General features: G+C 41.4%; 1 protein-coding gene across 3 annotated transcripts in view; it reads left to right on the top strand.

Moving 5' to 3' along the window:
* BCAT1 (branched chain amino acid transaminase 1) overlaps positions 1-19,561 on the top strand; it is a 59,778-nt gene that overhangs the window by 30,821 nt on the left and 9,396 nt on the right. Inside the window, exons 3-9 of one of the 3 annotated variants that reach the window (XM_054168201.1) lie at positions 3,937-4,137; positions 5,301-5,357; positions 7,394-7,504; positions 8,375-8,494; positions 11,881-12,044; positions 14,169-14,311; positions 18,712-18,797. In XM_054168201.1, coding sequence (XP_054024176.1) covers positions 3,937-4,137; positions 5,301-5,357; positions 7,394-7,504; positions 8,375-8,494; positions 11,881-12,044; positions 14,169-14,311; positions 18,712-18,797 — 882 coding nt within the window. Of the gene's footprint in view, positions 1-3,936; positions 4,138-5,295; positions 5,358-7,393; positions 7,505-8,374; positions 8,495-11,880; positions 12,045-14,168; positions 14,312-18,711; positions 18,798-19,561 lie in introns of those variants that run through there. The other 2 variants (XM_009906174.2, XM_054168200.1) reach the window with 2 other exon arrangements.

Raw genomic sequence — 19,561 nt, 5'->3', positions numbered from 1 at the left:
CAGGCACTTTTCATGCTAGGGGATGTTCAGCAAAGTGCCTCAGGTCAAGACAGGGGCTGTTTGTAGGTGTATTGTTGCTATGTAATCCCTGAAAACCAGTAATATTCATCTGTCTCCCTTTTGCCTACCATAGGCAGAGCAATCTGGTTCTTCCTATTTCTTACAAAGTGCCATGGACAAGGGCCTGGGCACACGTATCTCGTACATTCTGTACTGCTGTGACATGGTGAGCTTGCAGGGCTGGAACCATCTCTTTGTCATTTTACTTTAGGCATCAGGACTGGAATAGCTGCACTCAGTAGACTGTGTGCCACATCTGTTTCTGGGTTGGTTTGTTTGTTTTTTTTTTCCTTATCCTTTTTGTTCCTGCATTTACTGGCTTTCCTTCTAGTTTAACAGTTTTATTAGGCAGCTGTCAGAAAATGCTTGAGAGCTTGTTGATAAACAAAGGAAGCAAGACACAAATCTAGATGAACATTATCCTTTGTATTTACAGTTCAAATGGCAGAGATCTGGTTAGGTGTTAATACCAGTCTCTAACACATCCTTAATATGCTGCTTTCAGGGCTGGGAGAATGTTGACAAAGGAAAGAAATAAATTGCCATTTATAAAGGTCATAGGTGATACTGTGGCAGCATTGTGAGAATTTTTTGAGTGATATTAAAGCACTCCTGGTATTAGTCACCTGGCCTTGCTTTGCTCTGTTTGTGTTTCTTATGAGCGTTTGGTTTCCCTCCTGCTGGTGCTGCCTGCACAGCACAAGTTGCTGGGACAGGACTTGGGAGCAAGTTAAACCATAAGGGTTGGTGGGTCAGGTGAGATGTTGTGTAGGAGCTCTTACTCCTCAGGGACCAAGAAGAGGTTGAGGATGCTGGCAATACTTTGTGCTGCACACCACACTGTAGGAAAGAGTACTCCAAGCATGGGTTCTCTGATGCCCTGCACCCCTGCATGGATTAAAAAAAGATTGGATGTATTGCAGTTCTTGATGTTGTCTTGGTGGATTCTGAAAGATTCAGGTTTTGCTCTGTTAAGTTGCACTACTTCCTGCTTGGTAAAAAGGAAAAAAATACAATAGAATGCATAAGGTGGAAGAGCTTTAAGAAAAGATCTTAAGACAATAATGGCCGAAGAAAATCTTAACTACACCTCCTGAGAGCTTACCAGGATTATAAGGATTGGGAGAATTGCCCTTTTTGCCTGTTTAATGATTGTTGCCCTACTGGGCTATGCAGTATAGTCTACATTTGAAGTCTCTTACAGGGTGTTCTACTGTTGTTTGAAGGAAGTTTTATGGTTTAAGTGTCATAGTTGATATTGTGGAGCCAGCTGTTTGCAAAATGCCTGAATGAAAGTTGGTTTCCTTAAATGCTGAAGGAACTGAGAAACAGCATGTGGGGTCTTTGCTCAGAGTATGCAGCTTCAGGAAGCTCTGTGGTCAAGAAATTATTTGCTTCTTTCCTGGATAATCATCATAGCTATCTGCCTTCAAGTGCCTCAACCTGAAATCCAGTCCAAAGATTTCTGGTTTTGACAACATAAAGTCCCTAATTCTTGGCACTGAGAGCTAAGAAGTGTGGTTTGCTGCTCTGAGGCATGTTCACTGCTTTGTGACACACACACCCCCTCCCATCACACAGGTCTTCTCATTTTATTGACTTGCAGGAGTGAGTACTTGGCCCACCTCCTACCTCTAATAGCCAGCATTGGAGTGACTCTGGATCTGAGACCTTTTTTGTATTAACCAGTAGAGCATAACAGTGTGCTTGCATTTGATCATCACAGTTTTGTTCAATTATAGCTTGCATGGTAAGGACTGTCCAAGGCTTTCTTGAGCCCTAGATCTCCAAATCTGGAGGATTCTTTGGTATCAAGGTAATCAAGATTTGGGTCAAAGAAAGCCCAAATGCTCTCAGTCAAATAGGTTTCTCCATTTGTGGTTGCAGCTCACTGTTCTCTCTGCATGTGATTGTAGGCCAGCTATAAAAGCTAACCTTTCCCTACCCTTAAAGTAAAAGCTGATTTTAGCAAACTGTTTTGTAGCTCTACCTTTCAACTAGTTGTGCTACCACAGCTGAGGAAGTGGCAAACTGAGGCATGAATGCAGAAATCGGCACATTGATGGGAGTTGTACGAGATGAGACTCCATGTGATAATTCTGGTCCTCAGGCCAGTTTATAGTAAAAGTAATTACCTTAATGAAAATGACCTGAGATGAGACAGGAGCCATGACTTTAGGGAGAGCTGTTAATGCCACTGGCAGCAGGAGTGCTTTAGAAGCTGTGATTCTGTCCAGAGATAAAGCCAAGGATATAACTCTATTCTGCATCCTTGGTTAAGCCCCACTGACATCCTGCCCCTGCATAAGTGTTTTCCTGAGCTGAGTCTTGTACTCTTGTGTCTTTTTTATTATCATTCACACTCTTCTGGGATATAATTTTTTTCAAAGCAAATGTTAGGACATTGTCAGGTAAAATTCAATTTTGTTTGGAGGACAACATTAAGTAGTGCTGTCAGGAGGATAAAGGATAAAGCAGGATAACTTATAAAGAGTTAAGAAGAGTAATTGTTGTTTCATCAGATTAAGTATTCAACCAGGCTAATGCACTTGTAATATCTAGACAAGCCCTATAACTGCAGATAGTTTGAACCAAGCTTTTAGCCATTGATTTATTCCATCTCTAAGTTAATTTCATATATAAGCCATTAAGCAAAAAAAAACCCCTCACCCAAACCAACTGATCAATACAAAACAGGCTGTTGTTCATTAAATTCATCTTGAAAATCAGGTTGTTGACAGAGGCGGGTGTGTGTGTGTGGTGTGTGTTCTTTTTCAAAAGCTTGGGTGTAGTTTTTTTTGCATTTTGTAAAATGTGTGCTGAGTCTGAGAAGTCAAAGTCAGTGATGCCTCATAGAGAACTGCCTTTTGCTGCACGTGCAAATCCTGAAAACAAAAGTCTAAGCTACTGACAGTGCAGTCTGTGTTAAATGGACCCAACAGAGAGGAGTTAAGATTTCACTTAGAGGTCTATAATAAGAGTGAGTACTTTCAGAGTCATGTTAGGAAGGAAAATGGAGCTTTGAATGCACTTTTTGTTAGTTCTCCCTTGCCTCTGACAAGCACAATTTTAAATGCTCAAATGGTGCAGAAAGAGAATGGGGAGGGTGGATCAAGACTGCCCCTTTCCTAGTAATCTCCAGTTGTTTAGCCCTTATCTGTATAAAAGAAGAGTCAAGTGCCAGAGATCCTGATTTTCTTTTTCCCTTCTGCTTAGGACAATTGACACCACTGGTTTAGCTACTATAAAGAAAATTAACTCTATCCCAGCCAACACCTGCAAAAAACAGCTGCGTTTCTGCAGCTGGAAATGGCTTGTAAGAAAAAGTCTCTTGAGTTAATCTTGCAGGGTAACATTTAGCCTTCTCTGATAATGGGATCTTTTGAGGAAAACATGAATGTGAATGAACAAGCTGGTGTGACTCAAGTAATCTGCTGGCTTGGATCTCACATTGGCCTTATGCATTAAAGGAAAATTAACGTAACGTCTGCTTAGTTGTGAGGGGGATTAATTTCTGGTGATCACCTTATGTTCTGAGGTACAACAATTGGGTGTTTCTGTAACCTGTTAATCTAAATGTGCAGGAAACTTTCATGTGCTGATTTTCTGGGTTTATTCCTTGTATTGCTTCCTCCACTTACCAGTGCTTTAAAATACACCTACTACTTCTGATTCAAGTAGCACTGTGTATATGTGTGCATACATAGCATGAGTACTTTGCTGGCTATTTAGAAGTTAACCACCTTTAACCATTCTGTTACTAAATGTCCCTGCAGGTAAAATATTGCATTTGTCCATGTTTAGTGATGCAGAATAATTTTTTAATGTCTGACAATTATTTTCATGCACTTCATCTTTGTCTTCATGTTCCTTTAGGCTTCTGACTTGATTATTACCCCAGCTACAACTTTCAAGGAAAAACCAGATCCCAGTGGTTTGGTGTTTGGAGCTGTGTTCACTGACAATATGCTGACAATAGAATGGTCCTTGGCTTCAGGTTGGGAGAAACCTTACATTAAACCACTTGAGAACCTTTCATTGCATCCAGCCTCCTCATCTCTGCATTACGCTATAGAAGTGAGTACTGAGTCAGTTTGGAAAGTGCTATTTTATTTAATTATGTCTTGAAGCCATAGCTTTGTTATACAAGGACTATTACTGTCTGAAGCTTATTAGTATTTAATTACTTTTGCTGTTGTTAACTGATGACCTTCCAGAACAATTCCATTACTTACAACAAGGTTATGTTATGCTTACATTAGTATAACTCAGAAGCAGCTCTGGCCTGTGGATTCCAGCTCGCTTCACTTTCTGGCCTAGCAAAGGTGATCCCTTTCTTGTCTGGTGACAAACCCATTTGAGAAAGCATTTGGTTCACTGATGGTGGATCTGTCCAATTACTGTCTCTGATGTACCTTAATGAAGCACTGGAAAAGCTCATGTGAGATTCCAAGAGCAGTTTTAATTTGGGCAATGGATGTGCACTTTGTGAAAGCTATTTTAAGCTGTTTTAAAGTTTCATAGCTTGGATTGCAGGACAAATTAGATGCTCGTTTGCAACTCTGTTCAAAGTTTGGAGAGCTCTGAACTAGATCTGATGTATTCAGCCTATACAAGTGAGTTTAAGCAGAGAGTATTCAGCAAGGAGCTTTGGAAAGTGAAATGTTAAGTCGGAAACCAGCGTGGTTAACAGTTTCCGTGCTTAGCTGTGTACAGCCTGAAGCTGCCTTCTGTGTCTCTAGAGCAGCTTTGGCTATACTCACATCTGTGTGAGAGCCTCAGTAGGGCACATATGCTGAAGGTGGGAGTGTCTCCACTGAGGTTAGTGGAGTTGCTTGTGCTTCTTTTCTTTATTTCCCTTTCTGTTGTTTTGTTTTGTGTTGTTTGCTTTGCCTCTGATGTAAGGAAAGGATCAAGTTTTTGCCTGCTTGTTGTCCTTGAGCTCCTGCCTTCACCATTCTCTGTTGTTAGTTGTTGCTATTTTTTCCCCATCAAGTCAGCAGGCCTCCAAATGTCCTGTGTAAATTACAGCAGGCTGCAGCTCTTGATCTGCCTAAGAAGTAAGAAACCACGCTGGAGTCCCAAATCTATATTTCACTCTTAGTAGCATATTGCTTTAATGCTTGGCCTCTGGCCCAGTCTGAAATTATTGCTAATATGAATATGCTCTTATTTTTTTTTTCCCATTTGTTTTTTTATTTTTTTATTCTTTTACTCTTATTGCATCACGTTTCCTCTAGCCAAGAGGACAGACAGAGGAGAATCTGGTGCCAATGCTGTGGCTCAATGAATACACAGTGGGTATAATAAAAATGATGAATTTGGCATTCCCTCCCCTTCCTCCTTGCCCTCCATGATGCAGTGTGATAATCTGGATCTGCAAACTCCAGATCCAGCTCCTGTGATGTACACATGTCAGATAATACCGTTTGCACACCACTGTAGCAACCAGTCATCCAAGCAACCGCAGCAGTTGCTTTTATTCAAGTTGAGCATTTCTGGAACACATCACTGTCTCCCTTTTTAATGAGTGAAAGGTTTTACTGAGCCCTGAAAGGTTGAAGGTATTTCTTTTTGGGGAAAAGGATTTAACAGCTTGAGAAGGCTTTGTGTTTCAGTAATGATGTGATTCTTACTTCTCTCAAACCATTGATAAATCTCAGTAGTAACATTCCTTCCTCTTCCCTCTCATTAAAAGTTCTGTGGATGTGTTTTGGGAGATGGGGGTGGGGAGGGAAACAACTGTTCTGTGGTAAGAAAATAGCAATATAGAAATGTGGTATTAGTCAGTAACTGGCCCAATAAAAATCATACCAAAATATCAACCATATCCCCAGTTATACCATCCTTTATTAAAGACCATTGTTTTTTTCCCTTGTAGATACAATGCCTATCCTAGGAACAGTTTACTTTCCAAAACTGCATACATAGCTTTTAATGAGCTTGGCATTGCCATTGGAATAAGATACATTTTGAAAGCAAAAAGTTCTGGGTTCTAGTTCTGGTTCTGCTGCAGAGTTGGCATGTAGCTTAAGGAAAATCACCAGGATTCTTGCAACCCAGTTACAACCCAATTAAAATTTGTCATGTGGAAGGACCTAGCTCTGTCATGGGACTGCAGAAAAGTTTTCACTGATCTTTATGGTAAAATGCTACAGCATTTAATAACAACGAGGAGTGCTCTACTAGAATTATTTTGTTAAAAATGCAGGCTTGTTTTTTTTTTTTCCAACTAAAAAACTTGCATCTGTAGAATTCCAACCACACAGAATGTATTTCCAGCTTTCTTTAATAATTTTTTGTGTGTGGAACAGTCAGGCAGCAAAGTCTGAGGGGGCTGACAGCACTGTTGCAGTTAAATTCGTAGATCTTAAATTTAATTTACAAAAAAATGCTTTAGAAAATAGATTGTAAAAATCTGAGTAACTGTAACCTGTAACCATGTGATCCTTTAATACTTAATCTAAGTAATAGTTGTGTATATGTATATATCAATGTAAGCTTCTATAATGCAAGTGTCTTCTGTCTACAACTGGAAATTTTCCATCTGTAAGTGAAAATAACTACGCATATTTTGTGGGGATAATATATTTTTTGCTGTGGTTAGGAGATGCTGTATAGCATCCTGCTGGGAGGGCACTGGTGGCATAAGGGTTTCTGGTAAATTGATTGTCAACACCAGTCATCCAGATGTGGCAGTTGGGTGGGATAATTGTGACAATTTTCTGTAAAGCAACGATAAAACATTTTTCTGCATTCTGCCTCTAATGTCAGATCGATGCTTCTGTCTCTCATACTAGCTGAACGCTCTTCCACAACATTAAGGGGATGTGGGGCAAGTGTGTGACCAAGATTTTACTACAGCTGCAGCAGAATTCACTTAATTACCTTATTCTCTGCTTCCTACTGAAATGTGTTTTGGACAGAGCCCTAAACTTTTTAAACATATATAATAAAATTCTATAGATCTTTTCTGTAAGGGAGAGTACTGTTCTGGCTCAGCCTCAGGTATCAGAATGCAAGAGAACAGTTCAGTCAAACACATGCTACAAATTTTAATTGCTGTAACCTAATTATGAAAAAAAAAATAAAATTGGGTTATTTAGTCCCCTGACAGAGAAAGATACATAGCCAAGTTGTCTTTGATTTATACATTTCATAGTACCTACCTCACAGGAGTGTGTTGCAGGGATGAACTAGTTAATGTTTATACTTCGAGTATTGTGAGTGGGAAAGTGAAGTTCTTTTGTTTCCAAGCAGTGTGTTCTGACTTTTGTGCAGATCATCATGAGATAACATGGCAATTATTATTTGATTTCTTTTCCTTTGGTAGTTGTTTGAAGGAATGAAGGCTTATCGAGGAGTGGATGGCAAAATCCGCCTGTTCCGGCCCACCCTCAACATGGACAGGATGGCACGGTCAGCACGACGAGCAACTTTGCCAGTATGTAGCCACAGCATCTTAATCTCCTGAAGTCAGAGTGTATTTTCTTTTTCAGAGAGCAGATCTCTGAAATGTTACAGTAGTGTAACATGTATTAAACTCTCTGACTCTTAAATAATTCAGTTAAAGTTTGAGTTCTTATTCAGTAAAGGGTGCAGTTTGAAACACATGTTTTTCTTTCAGATTACAGCAGTGTTTTGCTTGCTTTATCTCCCTCCTATCTCAGGTGTTAGACAGTTTCTGATGGAGGAGCACTGTTCTGCAGGTATTTGCATGCAGACAGCCAATGAAATTATTTTGGCACTAACGTTCTTCCTTTTCCTCTTTCTGCTTCAGTTGAGTCCTTCAGACTCTGCATGTTTTCATTTTTGGTCATGCTGGCAACTTAATGCTGCTTTTAGCAGTTGTATGTCAGCCAGTGAATTTCCTCCCACACTTCTTGGCTTTATTACTGTGAGAACTTTGTAACTCTCTAGAGCTGGGAGACTTGCTGGGCCCCTTGAAGTTATACCCCAAAGCAGTCATGTGCAGAAGAGGTGATGCAGTACCCACATGCCAAAGTGGAGGTGTTGGCTACCTTGGGAGTTCTGTCTGTGCTTTGGCGACTAGAAGGGTCAAATTCTCATTAGTATCTCAGGAGAACACTTTGTAGCAGAAGGAGGTATTCAGCATACCTTATAAAAAGCTACAGTGGCAAAGACTATGGGAACTTAATCAAGGAAGATGATGTGGTCTTGTGTACCTCTATGGACTGTCACTGCCATGTATCCTGATGAAGTGTTCCCTTTAGCCTTTGGATCTATAAAGACCGAGGAGTGTTCAGGCTGTATTTCAGCGTTTGCTTTTTTTCTCTTTGCTTTTCTTTCTCAGTGTTTTGACCAGAACGAGCTGTTAGAGTGCATTCGGAAGCTTGTGGAGGTGGAAAAGGAGTGGGTCCCGTACTCAACTGCTGCAAGCCTGTATATCCGTCCTACCTTAATTGGAACTGAGGTGTGAAACTTTTTTTTCCCCCCTCTTGTGTATTTAAGCATGAGGCAAAAGCCTCCATCCATGCAAGGAAATACACAAGAGTTACTAGACAACAGTATTAGAGTTAGGGGACAGATAGGTTTTATGTTTTCAGTTAGTCCCCGGCAGCTCGACTGCACAAATTTCTGTTGCCCACACCACCACCTAGTGGACACCTTGATTCAGCTCACAGAGAGTAAAACGATTCTGAGTAGCAAGGGTAAAATTGAGATTTGTACCAAAAGAATAGTTAGTTGTGGCATGGTAATGTATGCTTTTAGCATACGATTAAGTCAGAGAAAATGTGAGGGAACAGAAGTTACTCTGTAGATTTTGTGATTTCATCTTATATCTCCATACTGACCTTAATAAGGAGACTTTGGAAGATTCCACCCAGGAAGTGATGATAGCTCTTCTGAGAGAGGCTTTTAACAGAACTAAGAAGTAGTTTTGTGTCAATTTATTCTTGAGCCTAGATAAACTTGACCTCATAAGAGGCTTCTCAGCAACTAGGTATTAGCATGTACTCTGGGAGCTTCATGTGGATGTGAGTCAAATCTATAACATTAATAAAGGTAATTGGAAATTTTATTTTAATTAAAACTTTAGGGATTTTTTTTTAACAGGGGAAAGAGAAAAACCTGCAGTGGTAGAGCATAAGGCAAGGAGTGTATCACTCCCAACTAATTAACTCTTTGCAATATCTCCATCTGTAAGTAGTTACTGTAAAGGATCATTATAAATTTCACATGTGTTCTAGGACGCCATTAATTTAATGCTTGCAAACTGGTTGCAGATTTCCAGGTGGAAGTATTTCTACTCTGACTGTGAAATACTAATATTAAAAACTGACTACCCCCATCCACCTCCCCACCCTGTCTTTGTTTTTAGAAATTCTTCTGCCGTTGAGCTTTGTTTCAGGTTAGCCAACATACCTGACCTTTCCACATTGTTCTGTGTTGTTCCTGGATTACATGTCCTGAAACTCAGTCATAGAGTCATAGTGTCGTAGTATCAGTCAGGGTTGGAAGGGACCACAAGGATCAGCTAGTTCCAACCCCCCTGCCATGGGCAGGGACACCCCACACTAGATCAGGCTGGCCCGAGCGTCGTCCAGCCTGGTCTTAAACACCTCCAGGGAGGGTGCCCCGAGCACCTCCCTGGACAACCCATTCCAGGGCTTCACCACTCTCACGGTGAAGAACTTCCTCCTCACCTCCAGCCTGAATCTCCCCACCTCCAGCTTCATTCCATTCCCCCTAGTCCTATCACTACCTGAGATCCTGAGAAGTCCCTCCCCAGCCTTCTTGTAGGCCCCCTTCAGATACTGGAAGGCCACAATTAGGTCACCTCGGAGCCTTCTCTTTTCCAGACTGAACAGCCCCAACTCCTTCAATCTGTCCTCGTAGGAGAGGTGCTCCAGCCCTCTGTTCATCCTCGTGGCCCTTCTCTGGACACCTTCCAGCATGTCCATAGTCCTTTTATGAGTCAACAGAATTAAGAAGTGCTGTCAGCATGGTCTTTTGAATGATTTTTGTAAGAATCAGGAAAATATCAAGATATCAGGTAGTTCATCTTGTTAGAAGTTTTGCTGAAGGAGTAAGGTAGACAGAAATCAGAAGAATCTTTTCAGTGCCTGAGGAAGGCTTGTTTGAATTTTCCAGTAGTTTTATTATTACACTATCATTTCCCCTTCCACCTCCCAGTTAAGCTTCACATAGTTTGTGCACAGTGTTTTGCTTAGACCTTTGGTTCTAAAGCTTTAAATTCACTCTTTGTTACACTGGAGACCTAATGTTGTTCTTTTTTAAAGACTAGTTTTAAAAAAGACTAATTTTTCTAAGTTGGATCACAGAATCACTCAGGTTGGAAAAGACCCTTGGAATCATCAGCTCCAACCATTGACCCTACTCTTCAAAGTTCACCCCTAAACCATATCCCCAAGCACCACATCCCAATGACCTTTAAGCATATCAAGAGATGGTGACTCAGCCCCCACCCTGGGGCAGCCTGTTCCAATGTTTGACCACTCCTGCTGTGATAAAACTTTTCCTAATGTCCAGTCTAAGCCTGTCCCGTTGCAGTTTGAGGCTATTCCCTTTTGTTCTATCTGCAATTACCTGTGAGAAGAGACCAGCACCAGCCTCTCCACAATGTCCTTTCAGGTAGTTGTAGAGAGTGATGAGGTCACCCCTTAGCCTCAGCTCCTTCACACCAAACAGCCTCAGCTCCTTCACAAGCTTCATTGCCATCCTCTGCACTTGCTCTAGATAAAAAAAACATGATAGCAAATAGCAACCCATTCAGTTGCATAGAAAATACCAAGAATTGAGGGCAACCAGCTATATGTAGCCCTGCTTGAACAGGGAATTAGAACAAGGTGATCTCTAGAAGATTCTTCCAACCTTAATCATTCCATGATTCTATGGTCAGTCCTGAGCTTTGCAAAGAATCATACAGTTAAGTAGTGTCTCCTACCACAGGATTCAGACTTTGACAAATGCCAGAATTTTGACCTCCACCCTCACACCCTCAAGTGTGAGATGCCACCCCTCAGACAGGAGAGGAAAAAAACAAACAAACAAGAACCTAAAACCCCACAAACTGGTACATTCCAACTTATTTCCTATACTGTTGTGTGAACCATTTCCAGGAGAAAAAAACATTTAACTTGTCACAGTCTTCACAGAGCCAGCACTCCTCTATACCGATGCCAGTTCTAAGTGGCATTGGTTAATTCTCTTCACTAAGTGATCCCTCCATTGTTGTTATTGCTAGCAGTCATCCTTGCTAGTCTTCTCCCTAAAAGACTTTTCAGGCTTCTGCTCTGATTAATTCATATAGAATCCTAGAATGGTCTGGGCTGGAAGGGACCTCCTAAGGTCATCTAGTCTGACCTTCCTTCAGTCAGCAGGGACACCCCCAACTAGACCAGGCTGCCCAGGGCCTTGTCAAGCCTCACCTTGAATACTTCCAGAGAGTGGGCCTCAACCACCTCTCTGGACAACCTGTTCCAATCTTCCACTACCCTCACAGTAAAGAACTTGTTCCTAACATCCATGTAGTTATGTAGTATACTTTTAAGCTAATTTCCAAATTCCCAAAAGCTTGAAGCCATTTGAGAAAATGAGAATATTCTCTACATAAATGAAATGACTGTAAGTGAATGGGGACAGTAGATAAGATTAGGGTCATTACGTTGCTTGCACTGGGGGGAAATTGTCTCTTCATAGCAGCACTTGCTTTGTCCTGGCGAAAGTAGTCCATGTTGCAGTTCCCTTGAAAGCAGCATTTCAAAAGCTAATTGTGCAGCATTTGATGTGAAGTATACCAGTAACTTTTGATTTGTTTGCATTCCTTCCTTTCAGCCCTCCCTCGGAGTGAAGAAGCCGACTAAAGCCCTGCTGTATGTCATACTGAGCCCTGTAGGCCCCTACTTTGCAGGTGGATGCTTCAGCCCAATATCCTTATGGGCAGATCCAAAATATGTGAGAGCCTGGAAAGGAGGAACGGGGGACTGCAAACTGGGAGGGTAAGAAAGTATAATTCTGCATCTTATGCATAACTTCACTAAAACCCAAATCTCCCTTATAAGCTATCTAATCCATTTGAAGTAGAGGTATTAAACAGCAGTTAAACAAGGCACTATAATAAAGATTTCAAAATTATATACTGCAAATATTATTTTTGTGATTCAATTGATTTTGGTGTTTTGTTGTTTGGGGGTTCTTTGGTATACTATTTTTTTGGGTATATTATTGGATATCAAAGGGTTATTGGCAGAAGCAATTTTGCAGCAGGAAACTGAGGAACTGGACCTGGAAGGTGTCAAATGCAATACTTGGGCTGTTCCCCTTGCAGAAGCTGACGTTAGAGGTAGCACTTCTGTGAAGCAGTATTCAGAATAGCAGCCTGCTGCCAAATGGGCAGTGAGCAGCCCTGACTGCTGACCTCATTCCTTGGCAGACTGTCCTGACAAGCCATCTGCAATTAGCTAGGGGAGAATGGGTATTTCAGGGAAAGCATCAGACAGTTATCTGCCCTGACTTTACTATAGTCTGGCAGCTTTCTGCTGAACTAGGCCAGAGCACTAGTTAGGTAGAAACACAGTTTTTAATGTTCAAGCACTTGACCTGCGGAGTGAAACTGCTTAGGACTTGACTGGAACAAGCAATTTGAATGTTGCTGAATAAATGACTTGATTATTCTTCCTTGGTCTTTGATTTTTAAATGAAGTGTATTGTCACTACCTAGGAGCTTCTTTTCTACACAAGTTGTCAAGTGATGCTCAGTGGAGCTGGTAGAACAATCCAAGGGCAGAAAATCATTCATTTCATTTTGAGGCCTTTTGCTTTTTGTGAGGTTTTTATGTGCGTTTAGAAATACATCAGTTGTATCCTATGGATCCTTCATACTTCAGCTGTGGAAAAAATGAACAGTCTGGGGTCACTATTGACTTGATTTGTGCCCCATGGTGAGATCTTAACTCCAGTGTGGTCAGCACTTTGGAGCTGCTGCCTTTAGGTCTTCATGGTCATTGAATAATGGAAGCAATAAGGGGTTCCCCACTGCCCCAAGCAGCTACAGAATGTCATAATGTGAATGACAGATTTTTCAGTCAAATTTGCTCTGTAGGCAGCATTTTAGAAAGCAGTTGTTCCTCAAGGGTGTGGAATTCATCAAGTCCCATTTGGAGCTCCCAAAGCCATTAGTTCTGTGAATGTCTTTTACTAGAAAAGTGACTTTTTGTGTGTGTTCCAAGAGTTTCATCTGGTGTATATAACCTGTTAAGCTGACCTATATGAGATGAGGTACCTGGGTTTGTTTTGCCATGAGCTGGATAGGAATTATTGTTCTCTTACCAGGGTGCCAACTGCTGAATAAAGATCAGTGCTTTCCCAAGGTGTCTTAACTGCAGAAAATGGAACAAGAGGTGCTTTTCAGGCAATTGTGACAGATAGTTTTAAACTGTTGGTGTTGTTTGGCCCTTTAAAGTACAAATGATCCAGTAAAATACACTAGTTAGTACTTCCAAGGAAAATATCCCAGGGACAAGCAGTGACTCTGGGCCCCTCAGTTTAAGAAGGACATCGAGACACTTGAACATGTCCAGAGAAGGGCAACAAGGCTGGGGAGAGGCCTTGAGCACAGCCCTGTGAGGAGAGGCTGAGGGAGCTGGGATTATTTAGCCTGGAGAAGAGGAGGCTCAGGGGAGACCTCATTGCTCTCTACAACTACCTGAAAGGTGGTTGTAGCCAGGAGGGGGTTGGTCTCTTCTCCCAGGCAACCAGCACCAGAACAAGGGGACACAGTCTCAAGCTGCGCCAGGGGAGGTTTAGACTCGAAGTGAGGAGAAAGTTCTTCACTGAGCGAGTCGTTCATCATTGGAATGTGCTGCCCAGGGAGGTGGTGGAGTCATCATCCCTGGAGGTGTTCAAGAAGGGATTGGACGTGGCACTTGGTGCCATGTTCTAGTCATGAGGTCTGTGGTGACAGGTTGGATTCGATGATCTTTGAGGTCTCTTCCAACCTTGGTGGTACTGTGACACTGTGCAGAACGCTTGCTCACCAGGTAGATGTGCCCAAAACCTTGTGTAGAAAAAAGAAAATACCCAAACAAATACTCATAATTGTTTGCTCTATTTCTTTCTCATAGGAACTATGGTTCTTCTGTTTATGCCCAACAAGAAGCCATGGAGTTAGGCTGCCAGCAGGTTTTGTGGCTCTACGGAGAAGATCACCAAATAACTGAAGTTGGAACAATGAATCTCTTTCTCTACTGGATAAACGAAGATGGAGGTATAGGAAAACAAACTATGAAAACTTTCTCTGCTTAAAAACTGTTTGGTGATCAGTTTATTTATACCATTTTGAAAGAGGAGACTCTGGAGCATCCATGAGTTGTGCCTTCTGATAACATACGAAACTGTTGGGCCAGTCCATGTGCTCAGAGGGCTGAGTCTAGCTGTACAGGAGGTCACACTGCAGGTTTGGTGTCCACTCTAGCAGCATGCTTGATATTGAAGGAGGGTTTGGATCATAAATAAGGCAGACATACACAGCTATAAAATGTCTATAGTTAGTAACTCTTCAAACTCTTACTTTTGGCATGAGTGGTTCCTATCATCACTTTCTGGCAAGTCAAATGTTCCTGAAGCATAACCAAAAGTACTTCAGCATCCAACTTATGAAGAACTTTTCAATTTCTTTGAAGAATTTGAAGTTCTGTCCAGTGGAGGCAGAGAGAGAAGCATGTCAGTCAGCATTCTACATTACTAATGCTCAAATGATGCTTTCAAGATATACCATCATTCTTGAAGCCATTTATACCTCTTTGTATCCACAGCCCTTTCTGAGCAATGTAGAAAACTGTCTAGTTAGTGAGCATCCAAATATCTGGGTATTTCAAAAACACCCATTTGGCATGTGCCATTCAGTGCTTGCGAGGTGATAGCTGCACCTGAGGACTGCTTTGAAAGGCTGCATGACTGCGTCCTTAAAGGATTGAGCCAGGGCATAGGCCTGGATATCAAAGGATACTTCCTGACTTTCTGAGTGTTGGCTCTCCATGGAAAGTAAATGTTACTGCATGGCAACAGACACAGGGTTTAGATTCTGATTGCATCGTAGTGCTATTGCTACCCTTGAATATTGACTTTGATCTGACAGTGCTCAGCTGCAGTACAGGGGCAGCATTTTTTGGGGACATCAGTGTGCTTTGGACAGCACATGGTAATGGGAATCCAGCTACCTGACTCCCATCTCCGGTTTCATTACTGTTCTTCTGCAAAGTACTTACCAGTTTGGTGAGGAGGATAGCTCTTCAGTGTTGAATGAGTCTGCAAAATCTTGTGAATGAAGCTGTAAATATGGGAAATCTTCTTGTTTCTATAGCAGCAGGAGATTTGTCAATGTAGCTAGATGGCCAAACTTGTGCCTTGTATAACTTCACTGAAGTGACACAAAAATAGATTTTGGCTCATTCTGCCCAGGGAAAGGACACTGAAGGGGGCACTTAATTAGAATTCAATGTTCTCATTGTACTTAAACCAGGAATATGCTGGAATTATCCAGCTGCAGCACCATACCCTTCCAAAGATGTGTCAATCACACTGTTACCAGTGCACTAGTGAATAGTACTATTGTGAGGTGGTTGCAGCAAACAACTTGTAATTCATGCCACCCAAGCTAACTGTATACTGGCAAACCTGCCATTTCACATGACATGGTCATTAGTATCTCTGGAGAACTTGGCTGTCTCCTGGTGTGTTGATCAATGCTTTAGTTATCATATCTTTTGCTGAGAATCACTCTTGCTGCCAACCTGTGTCATCATATACCTGCCTATGGCTTCACAGTGTGGTTTCAAGTGTGTGCCATTATGTTCTGTCACTTCACAAAGGATACCTGCTTAGGCTGTGGGTTTGTTTTATCATGCAAATCCTGCAGCTGAGAGAGGGATCTCGCATAAAAACAGTTAGGCTGAAATTGCAGGTCATCAAAAGGAAAATGTCCTTCTTTGTGTGTTCAGAGGTCGCTGTAGGATAGTCTGAACTGCTCTCCTTGGTTTATAACAAAGTAAAGGCCTAGCCCAGGAAAGCCTAGACTAAAAGATATCTGTCCTGCCAGTAAGAGCAGGCTTTTCTTGCAAGCCTTTGCTTTTATATATCTTCAGTTACAGCATTGTGTCTTGAGTGGCTGGAAGAGACTGGAAAATGTTTAATTTGCAACATTAGAAGGGAGCGGAGAGGAAACAACTCCATTTCTGGTGAAATAACATGATGTGCTGTATGCTGCTCCTGTATACCTGCTGCTGCTCTGGCTGAGGCTGTTAATATGACCATATCTGGGTTCCTGCACTTACATCAATACAGGATTATGATGTTTCACTCATTAAAATACTGTTTACATCTTATGTTCACCAAATGAAAATTTTGGTGACCCTATAATTGTTTCCATTTGCCTCCTCAGAGCACATAACAATCCCCCAAAGCTCTTAACGTTGAAACTCATTTCCTCTAATGTCTGTTGTTCTGCCTAGAATATGGGCTTGACATTATGGAAACCCTTAACATTTAAACACATGTCCCACCTGAGGGTTGCTGACTATGAAATTTGTGGGTACTTCCCTAAAATTCAATTTCTTCAGAAAGATTTGGGCTCTACTTCTAGCTTTACTATTAAGGCATTGTGAATAGTGTTCAGGTGCTAGTATTTTTCTGCTATTGGTAAAATGGAGATTAATAGTGCCCATAGTTGACTTAAATAAAAAGACAAATATGTTAAAAAATTCTCTGGACCAGTCAGGTAAAATACCAGGGAAGTTTTGCTTAGTGCTCTGTAGATGGAAGATTATTCATGCTACTGGAGTATCCTGTACAAGGATACTAACAACGGAACAAGGATTGTACATTCTGCTCTTATAGAAAGCCGTAGCAATAACATGGAGAGGAGAGCAGCAGATGAATGAAATGGCAGGCAAAGAGAAGGAGGGAAATGTAATTGAGGAAAGGAAATTGACAGTGACACAAAGTTGGTGATTGCATAGAAGAAAAGTAAGGAGAAAGCAATAGAAAGGTCCACAACAAACTGGAATAAGTCAGCCCTTACTCATAGTGAAATTAGGGTTTTCTGGATTCTTCTTGACCCTGAAGTTCACTTGGTATCTTCTTAGTCTGGTGAAATGTATTTTGGAGAATTTCTCATGATTGCTACAGTCCTGGAGACATCCCATCTTACCTGCTGTACCTTCATAAAGGCAGACGTGCAGAAATTGAAGCTGTGCAATGTGCAGGACCTCATTTTAAAGATCTTTTGTAACACCCTGATGCACTTCCATAGTTACAGCATGCCTAGACCATACCTGGTTTGGTAGTGAGGCGCTGGTTTGGTAGTGCTACTACTGTAACAGTAGCTGACTAAAAAGAAACCCTGGCACTTGGCATCAAATGTTGCCCATTTTTTCTACTACGTATTTTAAGGTTTCTGGCCCATCAAAAAAATCAGAAGGCAAATGCAGTCTGTGAGCTCACAGTCTGGTGGGGTTTTTTTTCTTTGAGATGGACAAATAGATGTCATATGGAGCCTGGCTTGGCATTGATTCACAGAGAGGATGAGCTTTTTGGCATGCCATGTTGTATAGCATGATTCTCTTTCACAGATACCAGGGGAGCAGATGTTCCTCGGGTGGCCCCAGGCTGGTAGGCATCATATGTATACTTGACAAAATTCTACAGAGCAGACTGTTTGAAACATTTTGGGACTCCTGTGTCCTGTCTGTTCAGTGCTGTTTGGTTGCTGGCTTGGCCTGGCGCCTTTTCAAACTAACTCAAATCAATTAATGTATGTTGTTGAGCTTAAATAGCTCTTGGCCAAGATCTGTGGTAGCACCTCCACACAGAGAATGTTGTCTGGTGTGTAATTAACAGTCTTTGGTTTTAAGGTCTACATTAGTTGAAGTTTTCCCTTAGAGAAAGGGGAGCGCTTTGACTGGGGCACAATGCGAGCTAACAAACCAAACTAGCTGAACAATTTCAGTTGTTGGTGCCTTTGGAGTTTTACTAGGATTGCTCTTTTTATGTAGAGAAAATAAGGGGCAAAACCAGGATGTCCAAGACAGAAGATCATCAAGGAACTCTCCTCTCAAGATGTATTTGGCAAGGTTTTCACTGCTTTGATTGTTCAGTAAATGGGCCTCCATTACATATCACTGTTACAAAGTGGATATCCTGAATCCCATATTCCCAAATGAAGTAAAGCAGTTCAGGAAAAGTTATGGTCTGGTCTGAAATTGTTAGGCGTGGCTTCTGTTGTGCCTCTCTGTTCTGGATTTGAAGACTGTGCCATTCTGTGGTTCCTAGTAGTTATACAGTGAATCCATAATGCAGTAAGGAATAAAAACTACTACTAGGCTTTAGCCATGTATTTGTTAATGTATTATATGTATTCCTTCCCCCCCCCCCCCCACTGAAGAGTACTCAAAAGGTTCCAAACACTCCCCATCAGTTTGTTGGAATTGAATTTATGTAACTCATGTTGTTATGGAAGTCTGCTAAATGTTGCATCTTGCTGGGTAGGGAATGTTCCTGGTATCCTTCAACTCTGGTTTCATTTCATGTATAATATTGAGAAACATTACGTTTGTTTCTTTGGGTTTCTTTTTTTCCAATCACTATTTCTGTTTGGTTTGTGTTTGACAGAAAACGAGCTGGCAACTCCACCTTTAGATGGCATCATCCTTCCAGGAGTGACAAGACAAAGCATTTTGGATCTGGCACGCAACTGGGTGAGTGCTTTGACCCTTGGCAGTAATGGTTTCAACGATGTTATAACATCAATGGTAGCAAGCATTCCTGGTGCTCAGTATCTTGAAGTTCAACTCATCTGGTCAAATCCCTTAACCAAAATGGGAACTAAGGGCATATTCATAGATTCCCTGCAACATCATCAGAATACCCACACCTGTCACACAGAATATTATTGAGCTTGCAAAATTAGCTCCGTGCAGTATTTAACATGAAAATTCTCATTAAAGCCACTGGTACCAGCTACTTAAAGCAAGGAAACAAGCAATTACCATGCATGACCAGAGCTATAGTTTACTCATCAACACACTGTTTCTTCACTCAGTTCTCATGGTTCCACCCTTATTTCTATTAACTAGCATGCAGCCTAAAATCCAGCCACAGTCTTGAAATAATCTGTCTGCTTCCAGATTCCAGTACTGTAGTGTAGCCATCCAAGTACTTACCAGGACACTTGGGACTGTCTCACATTTTGAAATGCAGCAGACTATTCACTCTGTCTGTACTGTATTCAAATGTGGTATTGCAGCTTGGATAAGGATACTGTAAAGGCTAACTGTAAGGACACTAAACTCAGTATCCTGTCTCCTGATTTTTGACCATGCTTATGTTTAGGGAGGATTAACAGGAATAACACAGGCATGTGTGATGCTTTCCCCTTGGTATTAACTCAGCTTCCAACTACCTGTAACTGAAAGACTTGCTGAAACACAGTTAGATGACTCAAATGCAACTTGCAATGAAG

This window comes from Dryobates pubescens, chromosome 15 (genome assembly GCF_014839835.1).
Source record: "Dryobates pubescens isolate bDryPub1 chromosome 15, bDryPub1.pri, whole genome shotgun sequence".
NCBI lineage: Eukaryota > Metazoa > Chordata > Aves > Piciformes > Picidae > Dryobates > Dryobates pubescens.
This window is presented reverse-complemented; position numbering and strand designations above follow the sequence as displayed.